The sequence below is a fragment of the Hylobates moloch genome, unplaced genomic scaffold, assembly GCF_009828535.3.
Source record: "Hylobates moloch isolate HMO894 unplaced genomic scaffold, HMol_V3 SCAFFOLD_6, whole genome shotgun sequence".
Taxonomy (NCBI): Eukaryota; Metazoa; Chordata; class Mammalia; order Primates; family Hylobatidae; genus Hylobates; species Hylobates moloch.
In genome coordinates, this window is record NW_026652281.1 from 115,362,065 (window position 1) to 115,380,527 (window position 18,463).

Below are 18,463 nucleotides of genomic sequence, written 5' to 3' on the forward strand. Positions count from 1 at the left end.
GTCTGGTCTTGAACTCCTGAGCTCAGGCAATCCGCCCGCCTCGGCCTCCCAAAGTGCTAGGATTATAGGCGTGAGCCACTGCACCCAGCCTATGACAACATTTCTAAAAGTACAATATAGATATACTTTATATATCTATGTTATATAAATATTTTATATATATGTATATTTCACATGTGGATACAGATGTAGAAAAGACAGAAAGATGGAAAGAACAAAGAGGAAAAAGTAAAAGTAAAGAGGAAGAAGACAAAAAAGGCATAATAAAACAATCCTCATACCAGAAAAGCAAAGACATGAGATAGAAGATGAACAAGATTTTCATCTTAAAAAGTTCTTACCTTCCTGAGCTTTCCTTGGCCAGAAAAATACTTTTTTTTAACTTTATCTGGTATTGTGTTGTCCTTGAATTTTTCCACCTGCTTCAGTCTTGGCCTGTTCAAGTTCTCTGGCATCGAGGGGGAGCGATATAGGCCGCTTCTGCTCACCTGTTTGGGAATATTAAAACCCTAGTTCTTACTCCTCCAAGTGTGTCTGCAGACCTGCAGCAACAACATCTCCCAGGAGCTTCTTTGAAATGCAGATTTCCAGATGTTAGGCCACACCCCAAACCTACTGAATTAAAATCTGCATTTTAACAAGATGCCCAGGTGATTTCTCAAGTTTGAGAAGGGGTAGGCAACCTGTCTTCCTAGGCCTGTTAACATCTTTCTACCTGGACTGCATGATATTCCATCTCCATGACGTCTTAACTAGCCAAACCAAATTCTGCAGCTGACTGTCTTAGATGCACCAGTTCTTCTAACAGAAAGCAAACACAAGCTCAGTCCCTCCAGTTATGTGACCAAAAAAAAAAAAAAACCAAAAAATATAAGTCCATTTTGTCTCTGGGATCCTAGGACACTGACAATCAGGATTTAAGGACCTCAGCAAACCTAAAGATGAAAAGCCAAGAAGAAAAATAGCAAAAGAAGCATCATGAAAGAAAAAAGGACACACTAAAATCAAATAGCATGATGACCATTATAGGATGGATACTATGAAACCCATCAGGGAAAAAAAAATGGCTCAAATGTCATGAAGAACTAGCCTTGAGAATTGCTTACACAGGAACAGATTAAAGTATAAGAGGATAGACTGTTGTTTATTTGAAAGGCATGGTTTGGGCGCTATATTCAGAGTCAAGGGTCTATCAAATGACCTCTGATAACACCTTCCAACTAATCCACAATTCTAGCCTCTGTTGCCACGTACTTTGAGGTCTCTACCTCTCACCTAGAAAATAGGCAAAAACTCCATCTCTAAACACTTATCCACTACCTGTTATGGACTGATTTAGGAGGGGGGCTATAATAGGAGAGCCATAACTGGAAGGCAGCTTGATGATCAGTGGTTTCTGGAAGAAGAAAATAAGAATAACATTTTGCTTTATGACAACTATGGATATTATGTTGTTTATCACACACATGGTCCTATCTCTTGTTCGTGGTACCAGCTGATGGTACAGTCCACATTATACGTACCAATATTCTATACCTTTCCCCTTAGACTCCTTCCAAACATCGTCCTATGTCTCCATCCACCCTACCCCCCAGACACTAATGATTGGACCACATTGCTGGTTGAACACATCTATTTAGTGGTCTAGAATAGGCAAAATAATCTAGGCCAATCAGGTTCCCTCTCTTGGTAACCTAGCTTGAAAGATAGAGAAATAATTAGGCAGTAGCAGGAGCCAAAGCCCAAAAGGAAGAAGCCAAGAGATACAGTCAAGGCCACGAAGCCAGTGATGCATGAATGGATCAACCAAAGGTAGGGTAGGAAAGGAGATGTGGTGAGGCACTGAGGAGTAGGGTGCCTGGTCTCCATGACAGACAGGACTTCATATAACTTCAATTTTCCCGAGAAGGCAGGGGAAAGCTAGATGAGGATTTCAAAAGGGGCTTCTCTAGAACACACCATAATAATCATGCTAACAGCCATATTACTACGAGTTTGGAATTAATTAGCTAATTGAAACTTTTTTTTTTTTTTTTTGAGATAGGGTCTCGCTCTGTCACTCTGGTTGGAGTGCAGTGGCACAATCTTAGCTCACTACAACCTCTGCCTCTCAGGCTCAAGCGATCCTCCCAACTCAGCCTCCTGAGTAACTGGGACTACAGGTGTGCATAACTATGCCCAGCCAATTTCTGTATTTTTTGTAGAGACGGGGTTTTACCATGTTGCCCAGGGTGGTCTCGAACTCCCGGGCTTAAGTGATCCATCCGCCTTGGCCTCCCAAAGTGCTGGGTTTACAGGCATGAGCCACCACGCCCAGTCTGTATCCATTTTTAAGCATTGTATCTAATACATTTTTGCTCAACTCAAGGTCACAAAAATTGTCTCTGTTCTCTTTGGATTTTTTTTTTTTTTTTTTTTTGAGACAGAGTCTCACTCTGTCGCCCAGGCTGGGGTGCAGTGGCATGATCTCAGCTCACTGCAACCTCCGCCTCCCAGGTTCAAGTGATTCTCCTTGCCTCAGCCTCTGGAGTAACTGGCATTACAGGTGCCGACCACCATGCTCGGCTGATTTTTTTTTTTTTTTTTTTTGAGATGGAGTCTAGCTCTGTCACCCAGGCTGGAGTGCAGTGGCATGATCTCGGCTCACTGCAACCTCCACCTCCCAGGTTTCAGCGATTCTCCTGCCTCAGCCTCCTGAGTAGTTGGGATTACAGGCGCCTGCCACCACACCCAGCTAATTTTTGTATTTTTAGTAGAGACGGGGTTTCACCGTGTTGGTCAGGCTGGTGTCGAACTCCTGACCTCATGATCCATCCGCCTCGGCCTCCCAAAGTGCTGGGATTACAAGTGTGAGCCACCATGCCCAACCACTCAGCTAATTTTTTTTTGAGACAGAGTCTTGTTCTGTCACCCAGGCTGGAGTGCAGTGGCGCAACCTCGGTGCACTGCAAGCTCTGCCTCTTGGGTTCATGCCATTCTCCTGCCTCAGCCTCCCGAGTAGCTGGGACTACAGGCACCCACCACCAGGCCCAGCTAATATTTTGTATTTTTAGTAGAGATGGGGTTTCACCATCTTAGCCAGGATGGTCTCGATCTCCTGACCTCATGATCTGCCCGCCTCGGCCCTCCAAAGTGCTGGGATTACAGGCATGAGCCACCGTGCCCGGCCCTGCTCAGCTAATTTTCATATTTTTAGTAGAGATGGGGTTTCACCATGTTGGTCAGGCTGGTCTCGAACTCCTGACCTCAGGTGATCCACCAGCCTCGGCCTCCCAAAGTGCTGGGATTACAGGCATGAGCCACCATGCCAGGCCTTTCTTCGGATGCTTTATGGTTTAAAGTTTTAGATTTGGAGCTATGATCCATTTTGTGTTAATATATGATGTAGGGTATGGGTTAAAGTACTTTTATCTTTTAACATGTGGATTTCCAATTGCTCCAGCACAATTTGTTAAAAAGACTGTACTTTCTCCATTTGATTATTTTGTATCTTGGCTGAATTATCAATTACATATATGCATAGGTCTATTTCTCAAATCTCTATTCTCTTGTGCCAATGTTTTAGGTTTCTGGTAGCTAATATAGTGATAATTAAGGTGATTAACATCTTCATATAGTCCAAGGACAAGATGTCAAAAATAAATGATAGCAGAAAACTACTTTCACAAACAGAAACTGCTACGTCAGTGGCCGGGCATGGTAGCTCACACCTGTAATCCTAACTTTGAGAGGTCAAGGTGATTCCGAATCGCTTGAGTCCAGTAGTTCAAAACCAGCTTGGGCAACATGGTGAAACCTTGTCTCTACAAAAAATACAATAATTAGCCAGATGTGGTAGCGTGCAACTGTAGTCCCAGCTACTTGGGAGGCTGAAGTGGAAGGATCGATTGAGCCCAGGAGGTTGAAGCTGCAGTGAGCTGTGATCGTGCCACTGCATTCCAGCCTGGGTGATAGTGCAAGACCCTGTCTTTTCTTAAAAAAAAAAAAGGAAAGAGCAAGCTACTTCTTTCCTATATACTTATATGAAAATAAATGTCAACTGATTGCAAAGAATATAAGTGCTAGGTCATGGAGAGATGATGAAGACGGTACTTTAGTTCTGTCTAGCTAGTTAGAAGTTTCCCAGTTCCCAGAAGCTGGTGTGGGAAGATCCCAGGATCATCTGGCTTAGATAGCATTCAACATCTACCCATTTTCAATCTTTAAATAATTATTATTTTATAAGCTGAATTGAATAATTATTATTTTATAAACTGGCCTACACACTCTTGAGTACATAAGCCAACCCGGCTTTTGTCTGCACCACTCTTCTGCTCTTGTCAAGGCTATCAACAGCCTTCATGTTGCAGCATCTGACAGTCACTTCTCTAGCCACATTATCTTTCTGAACCTCATGTCGGCTTCCGTTAAGTTAGCTACTCCATTTTTGATGGCTTTAATGGCATCTCCTACTCTTTTATTTTTATTTATTTATTTATTTATTTATTTTTGACATGGAGTCTCCCTCTGGAACCCAGGCTGGAGTGCAGTGGCACGATCTCAGCTCACTGCAACCTCTACCTCCTGAGTTCAAGTGATTCCCCTGCCTCAGCCTCTCAAGTAATTGGGATTACAGGCGTGCACCACCACCTCCAGCTAATTTTTGTATTTTTATTTATTTTATTTTTTTGAGACAGAGTCTGGCTGTGTTGCCCAGTCTAGAGCGAAATGGCACGATCTCAGCTCACTGCAACCTCTGCCTGCTAGGTTCAAGTGATTCTCCTGTCTCAGCCTCCTGAGTAGCTGGGATCACAAACATGCGCCATCATGCCTGGCTAATTTTGTATTTTTATCTTATTATTATTATTATTAATTTTTTTTTTTTGAGATGGAGTCTCGCTCTTTCACCCAGGCCGGAGTGCAGTGGTGTGATCTCGGCTCACTGCAAGCTCTGCCTCCCAGGTTCACGCCATTCTCCTGCCTCATTCCCCCGAGTAGCTGGGACTACAGGCGCCCGCCACCACGCCAGGCTAATTTTTTTGTATTTTTAGTAGAGACGGGGTTTCACCGTGTTAGCCAGGATGGTCTTGATCTCCTGACCTCGGGATTCGCCTGCCTCAGCCTGCCAAAGTGCTGGGATTACAGGCGTGAGCCACCACGCCCGGCCATTATTATTATTTTTTAATGTTGTATTTTTAGTAGAGACAGGGTTCACCGTGTTGGCCACACTGGTCTTGAACTCCTGACCTCAAGTGATCCGACCACCTCAGCCTCCCAAAGTGCTAGGATTATAGGCATGAGCCACTGCGCCCGGCCTAGTTCTTTATTTCTAGTACAGGCAGCCCCATACACTAGAAGAACTATGATGTTTCTACCTCTGTGCCCTCTCCTCTGTTCCTTCTCAATTTTCTTTGTTAGGCCTCCTTACCTATCAAACCTCTAATAGATGTTGGATTCATCAGGGCTAGGCCCTGGCCCTTTTCTCTTTTATCTCCTCTCTCTAGCCATAGGTAATTTCTTCTATCTATGAATTTAAATTTTCACTCTAAGCTAATGATTCCCAAATTTCTATCTTTAGTCAAGTCCTCTGCTCTGACTTCAGAACTTCCAAATTCACATTTGGAAGCTTGATACGTTTTGAGTACCTACTGGGTGACATAGCAATGATCACAAGAGTAAAAGAGACAAAGAAGTAGACTAATAAATATACTCTGTACTTTTTCACACAGTGATAAATGGCATAAATCAAAACAAAGAAGGATGAAAAGAAAAACACAGGGGTTGGGAAGTCTGTCAGGAAAGGTCCTTATAAGACATATGCACAGAGATGAGACTGAAATGAGGAAGAAAATCATGCATTGCCTTGGGGAAGAAAGTTGTAGGATGAAGGAACAACAAATGCAACGGCTCTAGGTGAGAACAACAAGGCAGCCAGTGAACAACAAGGCAGCCACATTTAGTATGGTACCTTTTTTTTTTTTCCTGAGACAGGGTCTCACTCTCTCATCCAGGCTGGAGTGCAGTGGCATGATCACAGCTCACTGCAACCTCGACAACCCAGGCTCAAGTGATCCTTCCACCTCAGCCTCCCAAGTAGCTGGAACTACAGGCTTGCACCACCACACCTTGCATTTTTTTTTTTTTTTCATAGAGACAAGGTCTCTCTTTGTTGCCCAGGCTGGTTGTGAACTCCTGGGCTTGAATGTCCTCTTGCCTTAGCCTCCCAAAGTGCTGGGATTACAGACATGAGCCACCACACCCAGTGATACCATTTTTAGAAACCTCAAAAACTAATTTAAACAATACTATACACCAACCAGACCTAACAGACACCTAGAGAACACTCTACCCAACAACCATAGAATACACATTCTTCTCCAGTACACATGGCACATTCTCACAATAGACAATATGCTTGAAAATAAGCCTTGCCAGGCGCAGTGGCTCACACTTGTAATCCTAGCACTTTGGGAGGCTGAGGCGGGCAGATCACCAGGTCAAGAGATCGAGACTATCCTGGCCAACATGGTGAAATCCTGTCTCTACCAAAAATACAAAAATTAGCTGGGTGTGGTGGCACATGCCTGTAGTCCCAGCTACTCAGGGGGTTGAGGCAGGAGAATCGCTTGAACTTGGGAGGCGGAAGTTGCAGTGAGCTTAGATCGTGCCACTGCACTCCAGCCTGGTGACAGAGCAAGACTCCCTCTAAAAAAATAAAATAAAATAAAATAAAATAAGCCTCAATAAATTTAAAAAGATTTTGAAATCACACAAAATATGTTCTCTGACCACAATGGAATAAAATTAGAAATCAGTTATCAGAAAAAATCTGGAAAATTCACAAATTTATGAAAATTAAATAGGCCAGGTGTGGTGGCTCACTCCTGTAATCCCAGCACTTTGGGAGGCTGAGGCGGGCGGATCACCTGAGGTCAGGAGTTCAAGACCAGCCTGGCCATCATGGTGAAACCCCATCTCTACAAAAATTAGCTGGGCGTGGTGGCGGGTGCCTGTAGTCCCAGCTACTCGGGAGGTTGAGGCAGGAGAATTGCCTGAACCTGGGAGGCGCAGGTTGCAGTGAGCCAAGATCGCACCACTGCACTCCAGCCTAGGTTACAGAGGGAGACTCTGTCTGGGAAAAAAAAAAAAAAAAAAAAAAAGGCCAGGCGCAGTGGCTCATCCCTGTAATTCCAGCACTTTGGGAGGCTGAGGCGGGTAGATCACTTAAGGTTAGGAGTTCGAGACCAGCCTGGCCAACAGAGTGAAACCCCATCTCTACTAAAAATACAAAAATTAGCCAGGCATGGTAGCGTACGCCTGTAATCCCAACTACTTGGGAGGCTGAGGCAGGGGAATTGCTTGAACCCAGTGGGCAGAGGTTGCAGTGAGCCAAGGATCACACCACTGCCCTCCAGCCTGGGGGACAGAGCAAGACTCCGTCTCAAAAAAAAAAAAAAAAGAAAGAAAAGAAAAAGAAAATTAAATAACACACTTGTTAATAACCAATGGGTCAATGAAGAAATCATAGGAAAATCAGAAAATACTTTGAGATGAATGAAAATGAAGACACAACATACCAAATCTTATGGGATGCAGCTAAAGTATGCTTAGAAAAAAATTTATAGCTATAAGTACCTATAATAAAAAAGATCTCAAATCAATTACCTAAACTCCCACCTAAGAGGAAACTAAATCCAAAGCAACCAGAAGGAAGGAAATAAAAAAGATTAGAGCAGAATTTAAGAGAACAGAAAAACAATAGAACCAAAAGTTGGTTCTTTGAAAAGATCAGCAAAAATTGACAAACTTTTAGCCTGAACAATTAAAAAAAAGTCTCAAGTTAACAAAATCAGAAATGGAAAGTGGGACATTACTACCAACCTTACAGAAATAAAAAGGATCATGAGGAAATATTAGTGAATAACTGTGTGCCAACAAATGAGACCACTTAGATGAAATGGACTAATTCCTAACAAGACAAAAACTACTGAAACTAGCCAGGTGCAGTGGTGTGCACCTGTAGTCTTAGATTCTCAGGAGGTGGAGGTGGAAGGATTGCTGGAGCACACCGGAGTTCAAGGCGACATAGTGAGGCACCGCCCCAACTCTAATTAACAAAACAAAAGACTGAAACCATGACCAGGTAGAATGTATCCTAGAAATGCAAGGTTGATTTAACATCTGAAAATCAGCCACCATACCCCACCATATCAATAAAATAAAGGACAAAAACCATGATTACTCATCTCTGCACGTTGTGAGGCTGAGGCGGGTGGGTTGCTTGAGCTCAGGAGTCTAAGACCAGCCTGGGCAACATGGTAAAACCCTGTCTCTACAAAAATACAAAAATTAGCTGGGTATGGTGGTGCATGACTGTAGTCCCAGCTACTTGGGAGGCTGAGGCAGGAGGATAGTTTGTGCTCAGGAGGTTGAGGCTGCAGTGAGCCATGATTGTGCTACTGTAGTCCATTCTGGGCAACAGAGTGAGACTCTGTCTCAAAAAAAAAAAATTGATAGATTAATAGACAGAAAACTAATAAGCATATAGATGTGTTCAACAATATAAATAAACCAGACCTACTTGACATATATAGAATATTCTACTCAAGAATAGAGACTATACATTTTCTAAGTTACACTAAACATTTACCAAGATGTTCTGAGTCATATTCTGGACCATAAAAACCAATCTCAATGCACCTAAAAGGATTTAAGTCATATAAAATACATTCTTGACAATCAAATTAAATTAGAAATCAATAACAGAAAGGTCCTCAAATATTAGATCCTCAAAAAGTCCTCAAATATTTGCAAATAACTAAATAACAAGCTTCTAAGTAACCCCTACATCAAAAAAGAAACCAAAAAAGGAAATTGGAAAGTATTTTGAACTGAATAAAACTGAAAATGCAACATATCAAAATTTGTGAGATGCAGCTAAAGTACTAAATATCCTTATTTAAAAAGGTCTCAAATCAATGACCTTAGCTTCAACCTTAACTAAAATATGAAGATCAAATTAAATTCAAAGTATCCAAAGATTAGAGTGCAAAATCAATGGAATAGAAAACAGAAAAACAATGGAGAAAGTCAATAAAACCAAAAGATTTTTTTTTAAAAGATCAGTGCTGATAAATCTCTACCCAGACTTATCAGGAATAAGACAGAGGACACATATAACCAATATCAGGAATGAGAGACATCATTATGGATTCTACAGACACTAACACGCTAATAAGGAAGTATTTTTTTTTTTTTTTTTTTTGAGGCGGAGTCTCGCTCTGCCGCCCAGGCTGGAGTGCAGTGGCGCGATCTCGGCTCACTGCAAGCTCCGCCTCCCGGGTTCACGCCATTCTCCTGCCTCAGCCTCTCCGAGTAGCTGTGACTACAGGCGCCCGAGGAAGTATTTTTAACAATTTTATGCCACTATATTTGACAACCCAATTAAAATGGACAAATTCCTTCAAAGACACAAACTACCAAACTCACACAAAAAGAAACAGATAACCTGAGTAGTTCCTATCTATAAAGTAAGTTGAATTTGTTAAAAACATTCCCACAAAGAAAACTCTAGGCCCAGGTGGCTTCACTGGTGAATCGTGCCAAACATCTAAAAGAGAAATAAAACCAATTCTATATAAACTCTTCCAGAAAATTGAAAAAAAGAGGGAATTATTTGCAAATCATTTCATGATGCTAGCATTACACTGATACCAATACCAAAACATTACCATGAAAAGCCAAAACACTGAAGATCAATATCTCTCATGAACATAGAGGTACACACACACAAAAAAAAAAAAAAAAAAAAAAAAAAAAAAATTTTTTTTTTTTTGAGATGGAACCTCGCTCTGTCGCCCAGGCTGGAGTGCAGTGGTGCTATCTCAGCTCACTGCAACCTCCGCCTCCTGAATTCAAGTGTTTCTCCTGCCTCAGTATCCCAAGTAGCTGGAATTACAGGTGTGCACCACCACGCCCAGCTAATTTTTGTATTTTTAGTACAGATGGGGTCTCACCATGTTAGCCAAGCTGGCCTGGAGCTCCTGACCTCAAGTGATCCACCTGCCTTGGCCTCCCAAAGTGCTGGAAATTACAGGTGTGAGCCACTGTGCCTGGCCTTTTTGTTGAGACGGAGTCTCGCTCTGTCTCCCAGGATGGAGTGCAGTGGCATGATCTCAGCTCACCGCAACCTCTGCCTCCCTGATTCAAGCGATTCTCCTGCCTCAGCCTCTCGAGTAGCTGGTACTACAGGTGTGTGCCACCATGCCCGGCTAGTTTTTGTATTTTTTTGTAGAGACAGGGGTTCCACCATGTTAGCCAGGCTGGTCTCGATCTCCTGACCTCAAGTGATCCACCTGCCTCAGCCTCCCAAAGTGCTGGGATTACAGGCATAAGCCACTGTGCTCAGCCGATGTAAAAATTATCAGGCCGGGCGCGGTGGCTCATGCCTGTAATCCCAGCACTTTGGGAGACCGAGACAGGCGGATCACCTGAGGTCGGGAGTTCGAGACCAGCCTGACCAACACGGAGAAACACCGTCTCTACTACAAATACAAAATTAGCCGGGTGTGGTGGCACATGCCTATAATCCCAGCTACTAGGGAGGCTGAGGCAGGAGAATTGCTTGAACCTGGGAGGTGGAGGTTGCGGTGAGCTGAGATAGTGCCATTGCACTCCAGCCTGGGCAACAAGAGTGAAACTCCATCTCAAAAAACAAACAAACAAACAAACAAACAAATTATCAACAAAATGTTAGCAATGAAATCCAACAACATATAAGAAGGATATGTCACAACCAAGTGGGGTTATCACAGGAATGCAAGGTTGTTTAACATTCAAAAATGTAGGCCAGGCACGGTGGCTCATGCCTGTAATCCCAGCACTTTGAGAGGCCAAGGCAGGTGGATCACCTAAGGTCGGGAGCTTGAGACCAGCCTAACCAACACAGAGAAACCCCATCTCTGCTAAAAATACAAAATTAGCAAGGCGTGGTGGCACATGCCTGTAATCCCAGCTACTTGGGAGGCTGAGGCAGGAGAATCGCTTGAACCCAGGAGGCGGAGGTTGTGGTGAGCTGAGATCACACCATTGCACTCCAGCCTGAGCAACAAGAGCGAAACTCTGTCTCAAAAAAAAAAAAAGTAATTCATCATATTAACAGATTTAAAAAAAAAAACTCATTTGATTATCTCAATAGATACAGAGAAAAGGGCTGGGTAGGGTAGCTTATGCCTGTAATCCCAGCACTTTGGGAGGCTGAGGCAGGGGGGTTGCCTGAGCCCAGGAGTTCAAGACCAGCCTGGACAAAATGGTGAGATCCCCATCTCTATAGGGAAAAAAAAAAAAAATTAGCCAGGGGTGACGGTGTTTGCCTGTAGTCCCAGCTACTTGGGAAGGCATAGGCAAGAGGATCTCTTGAGCCCAGGAGTTTGAGTGACTGTGCCACTGCACTCCAGCCCGGGCAAGAGAGTGACACCATGTCTCTTTAAAAACAAAAACAAAAAACCTGTTCCTGCTAAAATCTCCCAGCAAACTAGGAATAGAAGGGAACTTCCTCAACCTGATGATGGGTTTCTCAAGAAATATATAGCTAACATCATACTCAATGTATAAAAAGCTGAATGCTTTTCTCTAAGCTCAGGTGTAAGGCAAGGGGTTGTAAGTAATTGTTAAGATTACAAAGGAGTCCTAAGACCAAAAAATTTGAGAACTCTTATTCTAGGAGAAGGGAAAATTGATAATATAGGAGTGGGGAAATACTGCAGTAGTACACATGAGGAGATGCTTCCGTCTGACTCGGTTTTTGTAGTCTTTACAAATGCCTACAAGGCCCTACATGATCTGTCTTTCTGCTAACTCCTCTCTGCCCTCATTTCCTACCCTTCTCCACTTGCTCCCTCCGCTTCAGCCACACTAGCCTTCTTGCTGTCCCATGAACATGCCCAGCATACTCACCTCAGGGGCATTGCACTTGCTTTGCCTTCTGCTGGGAATGACTCATTCCTCCTGACATCTGCTTGTTGGCTTCCTCACTCTTTCAGATGTCTGCTCAAACGTCACTCTCAAAGAAGTCTCCTCTGACCTATGCAACCTATCAAAAATAACAACTCTCACCCTGCCCCACTCCAATTTAGGGACTCCCTATAATCTCCCTTTGCTTTTTCACCATAGTATTTTTTACCATCTGCCATATTAACAATGTATTTGTCTGTCTGTTTCCTCATGACTAGAATGTAAGCTCAGATACTACTGTATCTCTGGCATTAGTGAATGAATGAATGAATGAATGAATGAATAGGACACAGTGTGAAGCGAGGGCTTTAGATAGGAGCAGGGACACTTCATGCTCTGTGGCAAGAGTGACTGCAGATTATATGAGTGTAAAAGGAGATTGGTTGCTGTATCTGGTGAGAAAAGAAGGCAGTTTTCTTCTGATAGCATCTGTTTTCTCTTCACAACGAAACACTTCAAACTGCATATGACTAAAGTCATCCTTGATCTCATCCTTCCCTCACAGCCTGCACCCAACCCTTCAAGTCCTGTTGATTCTCTATCCAAAATATATATATCTATGTATCTTTTTACTTTTTTAATTTTTTTGAAACAGGGTCTTGCTCTGTCGCCCAGGCTGGAGACCAGTGGTGTGATCGTGGTTCACTGCAGCCTCAAACCCCTGGGCTGAAGCCATCCTCCCACCTCAGCCTCCTGAGTAGCTGGGACTACAGGCATACACATCATGCCTGGCTTTTTTTTTTTTTTTTTTTATAGAGACATGTTGCTGAGGCAGGCAGGCAAAATATATTTTGAATGCATCCATTTCTCTGTCTCCATAGTCAACACCTTAGTTTAGGCTACCACCAACTGTAGCTAGGACTAACATAATAGGCTCCTACTCTTACCTGCTTCCAACTCTTTTTTTTTTTTTTTTTTTTTTTGAGGCAGGGTCTCCCTTTGTTGCCCAGGTTGGAGTGCAGTGGCACGATCATGGCTCACTGCAGCCTTCACCTCCTGGGCTCAAGCAATCCTACTGCTTCTGCCTCCCAAGTGGCTGGGACTACAGGCATGCACCACCACATGCAACTAACATTTTTTTATTTTTAGTAGAGATGAGGTTTCACTATGTTGCCTAGACTGGTCTCAAACTACTGAGCTCAAGCAACTCTCCTGCCTCAGCCTCTCAAAGTGACAGGATTACAGGTGTGAGCCAAGCCACCCGTTGACTTCCAACTCTTAATCCCTTCTAATCTGTTCCCCATCCATCAACAACAGTGGTCTTCACAAAACAAATCAGACCATATTATTCCCCTGCCTAAAGCCCTCCCTTCAGTAGCAACTCATTTTACTTAGAATAGAATCCAAACACTCACCATAGCCTAAAGACCCTGCGTGATCTACCTCCTGACTACTTATTCTTTCCCAGCACACATAACACTCCTCTCATTCACACTGACTTCTCAGTCCCTCCAACATGTGAAGACCTTTTCCACCTGGGGCCTCTGTACCTGCAACATTCCTTCTTCATGAAATGCTCCTGCCTCTACTCTTGTCATGTATGATTCCTTCACAATTAGAGTGGCCCTAACTTAATCCCAGCTTGTCTGGAACTTTCCCAGCTTTAGCAATGGAAGCCCCACATCCTAGAACATTCCAGTCCCAGGCAAACTGAGAGAGTTCATCACCCGATTCTTAACCAAATATCTCCCACTTGTGGAGGTCTTCCCTTATTATTCTCTATTTAAAGATTTCCTTTTATTAGCCTGTATTTCAGACCCCATTTTGTTTCCATTATTACCCCTGGACTATTTGCAATTACTAAATTATTATTATTATTATTAGAAATGGGGTCTTGCTCTGTCACCCAGGCTGGATTGCCCACGCACGATCATGGCTCACTGTAGCCTTGAACTGCTGGACTCAAACAGTCCTCCTACCTCAGCCTCTGGAGTAGCTGGGACTACAGGGGCACACCACCATGCCTGGCTAATTTTTATTTTTTTGTAGCGATGGGGGCTTACTATGTTGTCTAAGCTGGTCTCAAACTTGTCTACTCAAACTATCCTTCTGCCTCAGCCTCCCAAAATGTTGGGATTACAAGTGTGAGCCATCACACCCAGCCCAAAAGCTAAATTATTTTGTCTGTTATGGCAGACATTTACAATTTGGCTGCCTAACATACTGTTTCAGTAAAATCTCAAGTTAGAAAGGCAGTCCTGCCTCCTGATGAGGAGGCCAACGGGGGACAGATATTCCCTTTTCCATGCCCTTGTGACCAACTAGATATTCCTGCCTGGGATTTTCAACCTTAAAGAAGCTCCAAAAGCAAAGTGTTGGTCCAGACTTTTTATGGTGGCTGCATCACAGTAGAGAATAAACTAGGAGGTAGCAAATATCCATGAGCAGCACAGTCTATCTAGCAGCAAGCCTGATCATGTTCCATGGCAGGGTGCCAGTAACGGTGGCATTGAGTGTCTAGCCAGCAAGTGGTGGCATCCTGAGCACAATGTTCCTGGAATAGTATTTTGGCTGGGCCTTACTTTGTTTTCCAGCCTTCCTTATAATTCTGAGTTCCTCAATACCTCCAGAAAAATCCCTTTTCTGCCTGAGGAAACTAGAATCAGTTTCTATTATTTGCAACCAAGAACTCTAACTAGAATATCTATTAACTTGATAAAAATTTTGGTTGTTTTGATGCATCCCTGACAAGAATATAAATTCTAGTCTGCTTTGTTCACCATCGTATCACCAGTGCCTACCACACTTCCCAACATGTAACAGGTACTCAATAAATATTTTTTAAATAAACAAATGAATGAAAAATCACTAAGGTTACAACAATCTCCAAGGAGATCACTGCTTTATACAAGTATCTATTTATTTCCGTTTATTATTATTATTATTATTATTATTATATTTGGAGACAGGGTCTCACTCTGTCACTCAGGCAGGAGTGCAGTGGCGTGATCTCGGCTCCCTGTAACCTCCACCTCCCGGGTTCAAGCAATTCTCCTGCCTCAGCCTCCCAAGTAGCTGAGATTACAGGCGCATACCACCATGCCCAGCTAATTTGTGTATTTTTAGTAGAGATGGGGTTTCATCACATTGGCCAGGCCGGTCTCAAATTCCTGACCTCAGGTGATCTGCCCACCTCAGCCTCCCAAAATGCTGGGATTACAGGCGTGAGCCAACGTGCCTGGCCTGTTTTTTTTTTTTTCCATTTAACATCAAAGAGGTAAAACAGTAACAAAAAAAAAATCCCTGTCCCTTTTCTTTTTTTTTCCTTTTTGAGACAGAGTCTCGCTCTGTTGACCATGCTGGAGTGCAGTGGCATGAATTCAGCTCACTGCAATCTCTGCCTCCCAGGTTCAAGTGATTTTCCTTCCTCGGCCTCTTTAGTAGCTGGGATTACAGGTGCATGCCACCATGCCCGGCTAATTTTTATATTTTTAGTAGAGACGGGGTTTCGCCATGTTGGCCAGGCTGGTCTCAAACTCCAGACCTCAAGTGATCTGCCTGCCTCGGCCTCCCAAAGTGCTGGGATTACAGGCATGAGCCACCGTACCCAGCCCCCTATCCCTTTTCTAACTTAAAACCTACTGCTATGCATATTCTTATAGGGTGGGCCATCAATCAAAAATGACTTTATGGCCATGCATGGTGGCTCACACCTGTAACCCCAGCACTTCGGGAGGGTGAGGCAGGCAGATCACTTGAGCCCAGGAGTTAAGACCAGCCTGGGCAACATGGTGAAATTGTCTCTACAAAAATTATCTGGGCATGGTAGCATGTGCCTGTAGTCCCAGCTACTCGGGAGGCTGAGATGGAAGAATCACCTGAGCCCAGGAGGTTGTGACCTGCAGTGAGCCCTGATCACATCCCTACACTCCAGCCTGGAAGACAGAGTGAGACTGTATCAAAAAAAAAAAAAAAGAAAGAAAGAAAGAAAGAAAGAAAAAAAGAAAAAGAGAAAGAAGGAAAAAAGAAAGAGAAAATGCGTAAGAGTTATAATCTAAGAAAATGAGCCTATAAAGGGACAATTTTTAAAAACTTTTTATTTAACTATTTAAATTTTCTGTCAAGGCTCTATTGTCCAAAAATTTTTCAAAGACCATCAAAATGCACTTTGGGAGGCCAAGACAGGGGGAACACTTGAGCTCAAGAGTTTGAGATCAGCCTGGACAACATAGAAGACGCTGTCTCTAAAAAAAAAAAAAAAATCAAATAAATACTCATAGCCCTATGCCACTCTTCCACCTAAACAAAACTTTCAGAGCAGTGGTCCCCAGCCTTTTTGATACTGGGGACCAGTTTTGTGGAAGACGTTTTTTTCCATGGATCTGGGTGGAGATATAGTTTCAGGATGAAACTGTTTCACCTCAGATCATCAGGCATTAGTTAGATTCTCAGATTCTCATAAGGAACAGGCAACCTAGATCCCTCGCATGCGCAGTTCACAAAAGAGTTTGCCTCCTATGAGAATCTAATGCTGCCACTGATCTGACAGGAGGCAGAGCTTAGGTGTTAATGCTCGCTGGCCTGGCCCACCCCTTACTTCCTACTGTGCGGCCTGGTTCCTAACAGGCCATGGACCTGTACTGATCCATGGCCCAGGGGTTGGGAAAACCTGTTCCAGAATATTTCCTGGGGTCAAGCTATTTTAAGTCCATGCTTCTATACTGTCTATATTATGCAATTCAGAATGATATTTCTGAGACTATGAAAGATCTTCAATCACCAGACAAAGATTCAATTGTGTTCACTGTACTGTATTAATTTCATAAAAGCAGATCAACATAACTTAGACAAGTTTTCAACAATGAAATAGGAAATAAAAGGATTTTTAAAATTAACATTAAATTCAATTTGCTAAGTTAATACCAGCTGAGACTTAACTATATTAATTACAACATTTTGCAAATGTGAAGACTAACGTATTTGTAAAAGTGATCCTAAATGTTCATTTTACATTGCTCTTTTTTTCAGAAGCCCTAGAAACCTTTTCCCCATGCCGACTATTCCTAACTCACTGTTTTTCTATAGATCTACTGTCCATTATCAGCAAGTCCTCAAAACTGTTTTATGTTTTAGGAAGGTCACTGTCAATTCTCCCAACACCCATCCTGCCTTCTTCAGATTGTATCTTGGTTCTGTTTTCCCACAAACCAATGAAATTAAAAATAAAATAGGGTTTAATACTATGTTATAGAACATAACTCTCAAAATTTAGTGTATATCAGAATTACCTGGGAAAATTGCTAAAAACAGGCTCCGGGATAAGGTAGATCTTAGTTTAAACCCTGGCTCTGCTTCTTCTAACTATGTAACCATGGGTATCATACCTTACCTCATGATCCAGTGGGCTCCCCTCAAAGGGAGACAACAGTCATCTTTCAGGGTTGATATGAGAATGAAATGTGATATGGATGTATACTGCTTAGCACACGGTGCCTAGTATACTCTAAGTAGTCAATAAATGGGAGCTCTTGTTACTGCCTGGCTCTCATTTTTCCTTTCCATTCTAGTCTCTGTACTATCTTCAATACTAAAACACGTTGTATTTTCCACATTCTTACAATGTCCACTGACAACACTTTGGAGAGCATGACTTCACAATACTTCCACTAAGCTTCTCTAGAACTCTACATCAGGCTCTCAACAAACTGGTATTAAAAAATAAAATAAAATAAAAAATAAAAATACTTCATTCTGGCCAGGCGCAGTGGCTCAAGCCTGTAATCCCAGCACTTTGGGAGGCCGAGGCGGGCGGATCACCTGAGGTTGGGAGTTCGAGATCAGCCTGACTAACATGGAGAAACCTCAACTCTACTAAAAATACAAAATTAGCCGGACATGGTGGTGCGTGCCTGTAATCCCAGCTTCTCAGGGGGCTGAGGCAGGAGAATCGCTTGAACCCGGGAGGCGGAGGTTGCGGTGAGCCGAGATCATGCCATTGCACTCCAGCCTGGGCAACAAGAGCAAAACTCCGTCTCAACAACAAAAAAAAACAAAAAAACAAAAAAAAAACTTCATTCTTAAAACAGGAAATTTGGCCAGGTGCAGTGGCTCACGCCTGTAATCCCAGCACTTTGGGAGGCCAAGGCAGGTGGATCACCTGAGGTCAGGAGTTCAAGACCAGCCTGGCCAACATGGTGAAACCCTATTTCTACTAAAAATACAAAAAATTAGCTGGGGGTGGTGGTGGGCACCTGTAATCCTACCTACCTGGGAGGCTGAGGCAGGAGAATCTCTTGAACCCTGGAGGCGGAAGCTGCAGTGAGCCAAGATCACGCCACTGCACTCCAGCCTGGGCAACAAGAATGAAACTCCATCTCAAAATAAAAGGGCGGTGGGGGGAGGTGAGGGGAATTTAAGAAAACAAAATAAAAAAATAAAAATAAAAACAGCTGCAATCATCATCTATTATTATACCACCAAGAGCTCAAACATGGCATGCCCTCAAACTAACTAAAACCTCTCCTAGCTCTCA

The 18,463-nt window shown here is 43.0% G+C and overlaps 1 protein-coding gene across 7 annotated transcripts in view; it reads right to left on the reverse strand.

The window, feature by feature from the left end:
• CDC25C (cell division cycle 25C) overlaps positions 1 to 18,463 on the reverse strand; it is a 57,722-nt gene that overhangs the window by 6,404 nt on the left and 32,855 nt on the right. For all 7 annotated transcript variants that reach the window (XM_032158003.2, XM_032158001.2, XM_058441246.1 and 4 more), the window contains one exon: positions 342 to 488. In XM_032158003.2, coding sequence (XP_032013894.1) covers positions 342 to 488 — 147 coding nt within the window. The remainder of the gene's footprint in view (positions 1 to 341; positions 489 to 18,463) is intronic.